The sequence below is a fragment of the Miniopterus schreibersii genome, assembly GCF_964146895.1.
Source record: "Miniopterus schreibersii genome assembly, chromosome: 1".
Taxonomy (NCBI): Eukaryota; Metazoa; Chordata; class Mammalia; order Chiroptera; family Miniopteridae; genus Miniopterus; species Miniopterus schreibersii.
Window position 1 is genome coordinate 143,109,478 of NC_138101.1, and position 12,949 is coordinate 143,122,426.

General features: G+C 36.9%; 1 protein-coding gene across 3 annotated transcripts in view; it reads left to right on the forward strand.

The window, feature by feature from the left end:
* The window catches only part of RAD51 (RAD51 recombinase), a 28,714-nt gene that overhangs the window by 10,675 nt on the left and 5,090 nt on the right, over nucleotides 1-12,949 (forward strand). For all 3 annotated transcript variants that reach the window (XM_081127892.1, XM_081127893.1, XM_081127894.1), the window contains exons 4-6: nucleotides 1,851-1,968; nucleotides 2,829-2,920; nucleotides 7,874-7,968. In XM_081127892.1, coding sequence (XP_080984018.1) covers nucleotides 1,851-1,968; nucleotides 2,829-2,920; nucleotides 7,874-7,968 — 305 coding nt within the window. The remainder of the gene's footprint in view (nucleotides 1-1,850; nucleotides 1,969-2,828; nucleotides 2,921-7,873; nucleotides 7,969-12,949) is intronic.

Consider the following 12,949-nt stretch of genomic DNA (forward strand, 5'->3'; position numbering starts at 1 on the left):
ATTGGAATCTTTGTGAAAGAACTGTATTTCTATCACAGTATTTGGTTCTGCAATGAATTGTATTTACAAAGTTATAATATAAGCATTATAATGAAATTTTTTTTATAATCCTTGCCCGAGGATATTTTTTCCATTGCTTTTTAGAGAGTGGAAGGGGGGCGGGGGAGAAGAAACAAGAAACATCAATGTGAGAGAGACACATAGATTGGTTGCCTCCCGAAGGAGCCCTGACCTGGGCCGGGGATCAAGCTTGCAACCAAGGTACATGCCCTTGGTCGGAACTGAACCTGGAAAGCTTCAGTCCATGGGCTGTTGCTGTAACCACTAAGCCAAACCAGCTAGGGCTATAATGAATTTTCAGGTGAAGTTTAAAGAGCCCTGGCCAGTGTGGCTCAGTTGGTTGGGCGTCCTCCTGTGCACCAAAGGGTTTGATTCCCAGTCAGGGCACATGCCTGGGTTGTGGGGTTGGTCCCCTAGGGGCTGTGGGGGAGGCAGCCATTCCATGTTTTGCTTTCACATCAGTTTCTCTCTCTCTCTCTCTCTCTCTCTTCCCATTTCTAAAAATCAATTGAAAATCTTTTTTTAAAGAAGTAGAGGTTTAAAGTTTTTTAAATTTTAAGTTTAATCTCTTTACTTGCTATTGATCTATTCAGATTTTCTTTTTACTTTTTCTTTTTCTTTTCTTTTTTTTTTTTTTTGTAGTCAGACTTAGACAATTTTTTTTCCTGAATTTGGACTCAATTTCTACTGATCTTTCAGTGCCTTGACTTGGATTCTTTTTCTACTTGAGTGAGTTTGATAATTTGAGTCTTTCTAGAAATTTGCCTATTTCATCTAAGTTATCTTATTTGTTGGCAGTTTTATTTTTGTGAAGTTGGTCATGATTTCCCTTCTTTCATTCCTGATTTTAGGTTTTTTTTGGTGGGGAGGGGTCTGGCTGAAGGTTTATTAATTTTATTGATCTTTTCGAAGAATCAACTTTTGGTTTTGTTGATTTTCTCTATTATAATTCTGTTCTCTATCTTACTACTTTATACTCTAATCCTGTTTCCTTCCTTCTGCTTGCTTAGTTTACTCTTTTTCCAGTATCTTAAGGTGGAAGGTTAGGATATTTAAAATTTTTCTAATGTGGGTATTTAAGCCATAAATTTCCCTTTACACATTGCTTTTGCTGCATCCGTAAGTTTTGGTGTTTGTGTCTTTATTTTTATTCATCTCAAAGTATTTTCTGATTTCCCTTGTGATTTCTTCGACTTACTGGTTATTTAGGAGTGTAGTGTTTAATTCTCACATATTTGTGAATGCATTTATTTTTAAATTTTGGAAACAACTGATAGACTGATCATTGAAGATGTATCAGTAACTACAAAATAGAGTATAAATGTCTCACAAAAAGTAAAAGGTAAAAGAAAAGGAATAGCTGACAGAGGTGGGGAAGTAGACATGGAGGGAGAAGATATAAAAGGACACATGTCCTCATTTAACAAAGTAGAAAGTTAAGAGATACAGTCTGTGGTTGATGGAACAGGAAATGAAGGTTTAAGTATGTTTTGGACTTTGTACTGTATTGTCACATTTGTCATAAATCAGGTGAAGTACATATCTGTTTTAAATACATGAATGTATTACTTGAATTGGCAATTTAAACATTAATCTTCATGGGGTCTCTAAATTAGCTTAACCTTTAGTTGCCAGAGAGAGAAAATAATCCTAGAACTGCAACTACTAGTATTTTGACGACTTCTTAAAGAGAAATCATGATGGCAATTTGTTAGATGTTGTCTCTAATATATTCCTGGTTCTTGTTTTGGTAAGCTTATTTTGTTGATTTGTTTTCTTGTCTTTCGCAGACTGAGGCAGCTAAATTAGTTCCAATGGGTTTTACCACTGCAACTGAGTTCCACCAAAGGCGATCAGAGATCATACAGATTACAACTGGCTCCAAAGAGCTGGACAAACTACTTCAAGGTGTAGTAATCCCTTATCCGATGTTATGAACTGCAGTTAGCAAAGCATCTGGGTCATAAAACTAAAGTATATGGGTAGGATTTATGTGTTAAGTGTGATTAAGAGATAAGAGAAGTATTCACATTGATGAAGTAAGACGGCTGCAGGGTGGGACGTGACTTATAAAATACTAAAGTTATCTGCCAACTAAATAATTTAAACTCTAATATTGCATTCAGATAGTAAGTTCCCTCTGCCTAAAGAAATAATTTTAACCTTCTACTTTAACACAAGTTTGAGAATCTGGTTTCTGATTAAGATACTCCATGTTTGAATACTACATTATAGTATATACTAATCTTTAGGACTTTATGGAAAGCTGTAGTTTTTTGTTGGTGGTTGTTTTTAAGCTTTTATTTTTTAATTTTAGAGAGCGAGGAAGGGAGAGAGAGAGGGAGAGAAACATTGATTTGTTGCTCCACTTATTTATGTATTCATTGGTTGGTTCTTGTATGTTCCCTGACCTGGGATCTAACCTGCAACCTTGGCATATCGGGAGGAAACTCTAACCAATTGAACTACCCTGCCAGGGCAGAAAGCTGTCATTTTTGAAATTTTGAAAGCATTGGTGTCCTAAGTTAGGTTTGATTCTTGTTGCTTCCCCGAATATTTAATCATTCAAGTTTTCTCTCTTTTTTTTTTTTAGAGTGCAAAATAGCATAAGTTCAGGAATCACACTTAAATTTGAGTGTTAGCCCTCCCTCCTATACCTCTGCGTCCTCCTGTAAATGTCTTTCTGATGAGCTCCAAGAACATTTCTATGATTATTGTTTCTAAACATTTGTATTATGCTAAGAGGTTCTTTCTTATTGCCCCATTAGGAGGAATTGAGACTGGATCCATAACAGAGATGTTTGGAGAATTCCGAACTGGGAAGACCCAGATCTGTCATACATTGGCTGTGACATGCCAGGTGAGCTATTGGGCCTCTAACTAATCATATCAGCAAGAACGGGTTGATTTTCACTGTTTTCAAGCATATGTTGGGATGGGCATGAAGGCATGTTCTCTGTCCTCAAGAATCCTATGTGCTAGTTAAAAGATAGATTCCTACTGTAAAATTCTTCCACATCATACAGAGCATTGATTTCAAATACTTTCTTACCATCCACTAGGCCTCCCCTGGCTTTATCTTCCCTCTTCACTATTCTAGATTTTATGATTCATCATTAAAGTCATTCCTTTACCAGTACCCTCAGATTTACATCCTATATCTGAAGAGATGCTAATCTCAATGAACCCTGTCTTCTCAATGTCTATTCTCAAATAGCTTATCATACTGGAGAAAAATCATACCATAAAGCTGATTGACTTCACTTTAAGATGACAAACTTTTGGTTAACATTCAGTACTGCTTAGCAGATCCACCGAGGTTCTCCATTTGGGCATACTTTTTCCCACTCAGTAAGACAGCTTTATCATTTCTTCTTGAGCCTTCATGCTCTTCTGTAACACTCACTCTCAGCCAGTGGTTTAACGTGTTCTTCATATCAAATCCATGAATCCACCTACATTTATACCCACCTTTTCTTATCTTGGGTTACAGTGGAGAAAGTCCTTTCCTCTCAAAGGCCCATCCTTACCAGTGTGCTCTGGTTACTGTCTCCTGCCACCTCAAGGACTTCTGTTTTCTGCTCTACCTCTGTATAAGATGATCCTTATCAGGATACAAACTTGCCTAGTATCTCCATTAGAAAAAAACCTCCCCTGGACCCTTTCAGTTTTTTGTTCCTTTTCTTATCTCCCATTTACAGGCACATTTGAAAACAGACACAGTGAGTTAAATAATTGCCTAAAATCATACTACATTTAAGTACTAGTAGATACAGGAGTCAAACCCAGCCTCAGAGCCAATGCTCTTAACCTTCATACGAGTAGAAAGTAACTGGCTTGTTCTTTGCTGTATTGCTAGTGCCTAAATCAGTGCTTGGCACTCAGTAAATACTTGGCTGGATGGAAATGATAGAATAGATATCCTAAGGTATACCTGATATAAAATAAATGGCATAGAGGAAGTTGCATAACTGTTTAAGGAAGAGAGAAGGATTACTTCACCCTAGAGTAATCATGGAATACAGAGAAAAGAGATGAGACCAGATTCCTGAAGAATGCTAAATTTGAAAAGGTAAAGAAATTAAACATTTAACTGTAGGGAACGGTATGAACAAAAGTGCAGGGGGAGGGAGGCATAATGTACTGAGAAGACAATAAACCCAATTACCTAGTTCAGAGGTTTTATTTGGAGAAGTTGTAGGGGATAAAACTTAAAAGGCCACATCAAGACCATATTTTAGAAGGTCTTGAATCCAGTATAAGAAGCTTACACTTGATTCTGTAAAGAGTGGAGATTATTCAGTGTTTTCATCTAACGCATAACATGAGCAAAATTTTCAGAAATATTCTGGCAACAACCTACTGTATGACTTGAAAGGAGACGCAAGAGCTGAGGATATTGATGTATGATTACTATAAGCATTAGCTGATCAGGCCTAAATTTAAAAAGTGACACTGAAGGGATCTAGGCAGAAGATATAAAGGGCAGCACTTAATGGTTGACAATAAAAATACTCCTCAACCCTGGCTAGGTAGCTCAGTTGGTTAGAGCATCGTCCCGATATACCAAGGTTGCAGGTTCAATCCCAGGTCAGGGCACATACAAAAATCAACCAATGAATACATAAGTGGAACAACAAATTGATATTGCTCTCCCTTCCTCTCTCCCTCTAAAATCAATTAAAAAATTTTAGAAGGATAGGAAAATATTCTGGGTCTATATGAATAAAAGTTTATCTAACAGCAAGAGGCCCAACTTGATAATCTGTTTTTCTCTTCCTTTTTCATTCATCATTTTAATGGTTTCTTCCTTCGGTTGCTCTACTGATCTTTTCATTGTAGACCAAAGTGTCACCATATGTCTTATGAGACAGCCAAATTATCAAGTAGACAGACCTAAGTCGTTGGCTCTCCTCATAAATAATTCTGCAGAGGAAAGAGGGGGATAGGAGAACTTTTTTATGAGAAAAAGAATGGTAGTAAGCTGTGGAAGCTATAGCTTATTGCCTGAGCACCATTAGAAAATTGTTAGCTAAAGGGAAATAGTACTGTTTAAATTATTGCCGTCACACGAGTCATTTGACATGATGTGTGACCCATTGAAATAGAAATGTTTTCCCCATGTTGTTCTGCCAGGGATTCATGTGGAATAAATATTTAGAGTATAGTACACAATACTTACAGTTACCAGGGAACTCAGCATGTCACACTGATGCTCTTAAATTGTATAAACAATTCTATCCTGGGAATGTTTATTAAGTAGTCAGTATTGCCTGTCAACAATAAACTGAAGCAAAATTCTCAAACATATCCTCTCTGTAAAAATAACATTCACAGGTGGCTGAATATCTTTTTCAGAGAAAAACAATGTTAATTCATTAATAATTGAAGGGATTACATTTCACCAGCCCAACAGCTAGAACCAGAGGTATATGGAGGACATTAGATTACTACTAAAATCTAAACATCTGCTCTCATTTGTTCAGATTTTCTTAACTTAATGAAGTGAAGCCCCATTATGTGTGAGATCTCTGTCCTATAGTGAAGTTATAAAAAGTTGAGAACCAGTTAGGTTACAAAGACATGAGCAACTCATGCTTGTTCAAAGTACTAGAGTAATTTTAAAATTCTGAGAAGACAATTTAACATAAGTACCAGTTTGAAATGCACATGCCCTTTGACAGAAAATGTGACTTTCAGAACTTTTCACATATGGTCAAGTATAAATGTACAAAGAATTTACACAACAGCATTATGAAATGGTGAAAGTTTAAAACAACACGCATCACTATAAAATAGGAAGAAAAATTAGATTATGGTACTAAGCAGTTATTTAAAAAGCTAACTTGCTGGTGTGCCAGTCCAGTAACAGTGGCATTGGGAGAGCAAGGTGGAGGAGACACAATGCGCTGGAGTGCAGAGCACGTAGTCCATCCCCTTGAGACTGGCCCAACAATACACTGGGATCTTGTCCATGCCTCTGCTGTCAGTCTGCCTACCTGTGTCCAGCTACCTGTGGCATCCCTTCCTCCCTTCTACCTAGCTGGAAAAGAAACCCTTCTCATGCTAGAACTAAAGATACTAGAAAGTGAAAGAAAAGGCAGCCTCATTTATCTTAATTCCTGGGGACGAGCCTGAATGTCAAGATTTTCTCCTCCCTCAAAAACTGAGGCAGCTTCTGCTTTCTTTCCCCTTGGTCAGTAGTTCCAATCCTTTTCTTTGTCAAAACCCTCTTTTGTTGTATACATATCCTTTCCTCCTTCCATGGATTCCTGTGATTTGAAAGGTTTTATCTGCTAAGCTGCCAAATGATAGCAATCATTTTTCCCTTTGCAAATTAACAAAGCCTGCCATGACTGAGTATATGCTAAAGTCAGTGCCCTAGAGATAGAAAATATCCTAAGTCTTCAAAGTGCTTTCTGTCCGTCAGGCACTGTGCTAAACACTTAACATAAATTATTTCCTCTTCAGAACAATCCCAGAAGGTGGGTTTTATCTACATTTTACAGAAAAGGAAACAGAATATTCTTAGGGACACATAGTAAGTGTCAGAACCACATGTAATAAAAAGTGCTTGTGTGACAATGCATAGAAAATGACCTGGAAGATTACTTCTGGGAGATGGGAGTGATGAAGAGAGCTTTCAATTTTTACTCTACTTTTTCTGTATTTGAATATTTAATATAAGCATATAGTACTTTTGTAATTTGGAAAATAAAGTTTTTTCTCAGAAATAGGAAAAGGAAAAAAAACTTGATGCTACCTAGTCCTTAATGTAAAATATCCTAAGGGATTTTCCTCAGAATTTATAGGTGAATTATGGCTCCACAGTAGATGTCTAGGGTAGAAACTACCTTTAGCATCATTCACCTAAAATCTTTAGAACTCAAAGGTGTCTGGCATGGGTTGTGTAGCCTAAAAGCAGAGATTTCATGAGCAGAGTAGCTCATGAGACAGTTTTCATGGCATTTCTTCCTTTTCTTTTTTTAACTTTTTCTATTATTTATTTTTCCTTTTTCTCCTTTTTAACATCTATATGTACTATTGGAACAAACACCTTTTTCTTCTTTCTTGCTCATACACTAAACTTGCTAGGAATGCATTTGGGGCATTGCCAAGCTCCCTTAGTAACTCACAGAATGAACTCTGCTCAATCAAGTGAAGTGTAAGTGTGGTTTGGACAGGCAGGCTATACTTAATTGGGTATTGGATCAGGCTCTCTTACTTATTAAAGTTAAGGCAAATGATCTTCCAAATGTTTGTACTTTTTTTTTTTTTAAATATGTCTTTATTGATTTCAGAGAGAGGACGGGAGTGGGAGAGATAGAAACATCAATGATGAGAGAGTCATTGATTGGCTGCCTCCTGCACGCCCCGCACTAGGGATTGAGCCCGCAACCCGGGCATGTGCCCTGACCGGGAACCGAACCACGATCTCCTGGATCCTAGGTCGATGCTCTACCGCTAAGCCACACCGGCTGGGCTAAATGTGTGTACTCTTGAAAGGACTGATCAATCTTACGTTGATATGCAGTCATAGAATTTTATCACGTACTTTGGACTATATTTCCAAGCAGCCAACTCTGGCAAGACTTCTAGCCTTACATGGTATGGGACACAGTGAGCTTCATATCTTTTATTAGCTGTATTTCTCTCAGAAGGGAATGCTCTCCTTCCTACCTCTGATTGTCACTTTGAAGTTTTGGGTTTTTTTTTCCCTTTGCCTTACTGGAGGTGGGGGGGAATTTATAGAATCATTGGTAAGTGGGTCAGTTATAGTGTTCATTTCTACTGTTCTTTTTGTTCTCTCTAGCTTCCCATTGACCGAGGTGGAGGTGAAGGAAAGGCTATGTACATTGATACCGAGGGTACCTTTAGGCCGGAACGTCTGCTAGCTGTGGCTGAGAGGTAGGTTTCTGCATTAGATGAGAAAAGTATGGCTGTACCTGTAACTGTCGTGATTACCAGGGTTAGTATGGCTGAATAGTGTCTTTTTCTCTTACTACTCCATATTCCAAAGTTGTATGTATGTAGTAGAGAAAAGCATTATGTAGTCAGAAACCTATGAGTTGCTCCCAGACGGGATGAAGAAACAAGATCCAACTATATGCTGGCATCCAAAGAAACACTTTAGGTTCAAAGACTCAAATAGGGTGAAAGTAAAAGGATGGAAAAAGATTTGCATGCAAACAGTAACCATTAGCGAATTCTAGTTGCTACACTATTATCAGACAAAATAGACTTTAAGACACACACAAAATATTACTAAGGACAAAGAAGAACATTTTATAACTAAAAGGTCAGTTCATTGGGAAGGTACAACTATTACAAACATATACACATCTAATAACTGAGCCCAAAAATACGTGAAACAAAAACTATCATAACTGAAGGGTGAAATAGACAATTCAACCATAATAGTTGGGGACCAATATCTCACTCTCAATAATGGATGGAACATTTATCAGATGCCCTGATAAAGAACAACTGCAAAAAACCTATAGCTTGCATCATACTTAATGGTGAAAGTTTGAATGCTTTCTCCTTAAGATCAGAAACAAGGTAAGGGTGTCCATTTTCACCACGTATATTCCACATGGTACTAAAGGTGCTAGCCAGTGCAGTCAGGCAAGAAAATAAAAGACATCCATATTGGAATGGAAGACATAAAACTCTTTATTCGCCAATGACATGGTCCTGTATGTAGAACATCCTAAAGAATCTGTACATACAAAAAAAAACCTACTAGAACTCAGTTCAGTAAGGTGGTAGGCCTCAAGATCTGTGTTTCTATGTATTAGCAATGAGCAATTCAAAACTTAAGAACAGTCCCATTCACAGTAGCATCAAATATAATATTTAGTAATTGAACAGAAGTGCAAGACTGGTCCACTGGAAACTACAAAACATTACTGAGAAATTGAAATTTGCATAAAGAGAGAAACATTCCACATTGATCTATGGATTCAGCACAATCCCTATTGAAATTACAGCAAACTTTTTTGCAGAAACTGAGAAGCTGATTATAAAATTTATATGGAAATGTCAAGGACTCAGAATAGCCAAAACATTTTTTGGGGGGGAAACTGGAGGTCTTAGTCTTTCCAATTTGAAAACTTACTATAAAGCAACAATAATTAAAACAGTGTGTGCTGGCATAGACATATGGATCAATGGAACAAAATTGAGAGTACAGAAATAAACCCTCTCATTTATAGTCACATGATTTTTGACAAAGGTACTAAGGCAATTTAATGGGGGAAATAGTATTTTCAATAAAGGGCTAACGTAGTTGGATATTCACATCCAAAAAGATGTATTTAGACCCTTATCTTACACCATATGTAAAAATTAACTAAAAATGGATAATAGTCTGGTGAATCCTCAAAAAATTAAACGTAGAATTACAGTATGATCCAGCAATTCCAATTCTGGTTATATACTCAAAAAAATTGAAAGCAGGGACTCCAACAGATACTTGTATACCAATGTTCATAGCACACTATTCACAATAGCCAAACGGTGGAAACAATCCAAGTGTCCATCAACAGATGAATGCATAAACAAAATGTTGTATGTACATACAATGGAATATTATTCAATCTCAAAAAGGAAGGAAATTCTCACACATGCTACAGCATAGATGAACCTTGAAAATATGCTAAGTGAAATAAACTAGTTGCATCAAGGACAAATATTATATGATTCCTTTTATATGAGGTACTTAGATTAGTCAAATTCATAAAGACAAATTAGAATGGTGGTTTCCAGGGACTAGGGTGAGGAGAATGGGGACTTACTATTTAATGGGTATAGAGTTTCAATTTGGAATAATGAAAAAGTTATTTGATGATGATGATTGCACAATGGGAATGTACGTATTGCCACTGGACTATATATTTTTTAAAGGTTAAAATAGTAAATTTTCTGTTATGTATATTTACAATAACTTTTTTAAAAGATGATCATCTTAAATGTAAGAGCTAAAGCTATAACACTTACAGGGGGAAAAGAAACAGAAGAAAAATCTGATAAGGTTCTAGTATCCAGAATATATAAATAATTCTTACAACCAGACAATAAAATGATAACCCAATTTAAAAATGGGCAAAGAGCCCAGCCAGGCGTGGCTCAACGGTTGAGCATTGACCTAGGATCCAGGTGATCGATGTTCAATTCCTGGTCAAGGCACATGCCCCGGTTGTGGGTTCGATCTCCAGTGGGGGATGTGCAGGAGGCAGCCATTCGATGACTTTCTCATCACTGATGTTCCTATCTCTCTCTCCCTCTCTCTTCCTCTCTCTGAAACCAATAAAGATATATTTTAAAAAACCAAAAACTAGTTACCTCTAAACTCTAAAAATAAATAAATAAATAAAAATGGGCAAAGATTTGTAAAGACATTTCTCCAGAGAAGATACACAAATGGCCAATAAGCACATGGTAAGATATTTACCATCATTAGTCAAAGGAAATGCAAATTGAAACCATGGTGAAATACCACCATTGGGATGGCTGTAATAAATAAAGATAGTAACACACCCTGGGCAGGTGGCTCAGTTGCTTGGAGCGTCATACAAGTACACCAAAAGGTTTCGGGTTTGATTCCAGGTCAAGGCACATACCTAGGTTGCGGAGGTTGGGGCATGTACAGGAAGCAACCAATCAATGTTTCTCTCTCTCTCCCACTCTCTCCCTCCTCCCCTCCTCCTCTCTCTCTCTCCTCTCTAAACATACCCTCTGGTGAGGATTAAAAAAAAAAAAAAAGACAGTAACAAGTGTTGGGGAGGATGTGGAGAAACTGGAACCCTAATACATTGCTGGTGAGAATGTAATTGCTGGTGCAGTCAATTTGGAAAAGAGTATGTCAGTTAAACAAATTTACCTTATGGCCCAGCAATTTAATTCTGGTTATGTACCCAAGAGATGTCCACATAGAGACCTGTATGTGGATTTTTATAATATTGTTATAATTTCCAAAAACTGGTAACAACCCATTGTCTATCACTTGGGGAATGAATATACAAGATTTGGTTTATCCATTATATAGTATTTCCAGGATATGTGAAATACTATTAAACCATAAAAAGGAGTGAAGTACCAATACATATTACAACATGGAGGAACCTCAAAAACATACTAAAGGTAGAAGCTAGACATATTGTATATGATTCCATTTATATGAAATTTCCAGAAGGGGAAAATCTATAAGGATAGAAGATCAAGTAGTTGCCTGGGGTTGGGAGTAGGAACAAAACTAACTGCAAATAGACTTAAGATCTTTTGGGGGTGATGGAAATGTCCTAAAATTGGATTGTGATGATAGTTGTACAATTCTGCACATTTACTAGAAAGTCATTGAATTTTACATTTAAAACAGGTCAATATTATAGTATTAAATTACACCTCAGTAAATGTGGTTTAAAAAAAATTTTTTTTTTTTTTAAATTTTCACCAGAGGATATTTTTCCCATTGCTTTTCAGAGAGAGTTGAGGGGGGGGCATTGATGTGAAAGAGACACATCGATTGGCGGCCTCCCCACTCTCATGCCAACTGGGGCCGGAGATCGAGCCTACAACCGAGGTACATGCCCTTGGCCGGAATCAAATCTGGGACCCTTCAGTCCATGGGCTGATGCTCTAACCACTGAGCCAAACCAGCTAAGGCTGGTAAAGAATTTTAAGTTTCTGCATCCTAATACAACTTTCAAATAAGCTCTCAAAAGTATTTTACTTGGGAGAAAAAGGGATATCTGTAATATTTTAAACAAACGACAACAAAAAGTATTTTACTTATTTTCCCTTGTATAGGGCCAAATGTGATCATTTGGTCCCTACCACACATTTTACTGAAACTTAGTGATTAAATAGAATTTAATTACATGTTGAGATGCCAGGCTCAAGTTGGAACCTGCCTGGCTAAATTAAGAATTTTCTTTTCTAGTTTTATAATTAACCAAATTCTCTTTCCCCGTTAACAATTTGAGGAGTCCAAGCCATGGGTTAGGTACACCATTGGGCATAAAATTAGGTTGGAATAATAGTTGTAGCTCTGCCTCTGGCTTATAAAACCCCTGTCACGAAAAAAGAATTACTCTCTTGCAACCTGATCTTAGTTTTCTAAAGATGTGTATACTAAACTGTATCTTCCCTCCCGAAGTTGTTTTTGGTGGTCTTGTACAGAAATCACACTTAAAATTTTTAAGTACACTATTTTAGTAGTTGAAAAGTTCTCTTTTGGATAGTCGTTAAGATTTTGTCCAGTAACGTGAGTATTCATATAGGATAGATGAGATAGTTGAATGTTGGCTTTGAGGACAGGGACTTTGTTTTGATCACTCACATTATCCCTAAGCCCTAGAACAGGGCATTCAGAATGAATTAATATTTATTAAGTAGAGCCATGTTTATGACTATTATGTCAACTAAAAGAAAACTTTAAATTTCATTAATTCATTTTAATAATTTCTACCTATAATTGAATTTCTATTTATGTATATTGCACTTAAATTTATATTTCTGAGAAACTTACAGGAGGGCCTCATTAAGCTAATACCTAATTTCCCTTCATAACAGAACAGCCCTTGCTGATTAATTTTTGCCGTGCCCTGTTGAAGATTATCCACATTCAAGTGATTGTAGCTGAGGGTTCTCAGAATGTGGTCTTCAGTACAGCTACATTAGCATCACCTGGGAAGTTTCAAATGCACCAGATACACTGAATCAGAAACAGAGACTCTGAGGATAGGGTTCAGCAATCTGTTTTAACAAATTCTCCAGGTAATCAAGGTGCTTGAGAACCACGGCCACAATTGCTAGCTACAGTGTCACCATGTTTTTTGCAAGTTTTTTCCAGCACTATGAGAGAGAGAATGACAGAATCCCCTTG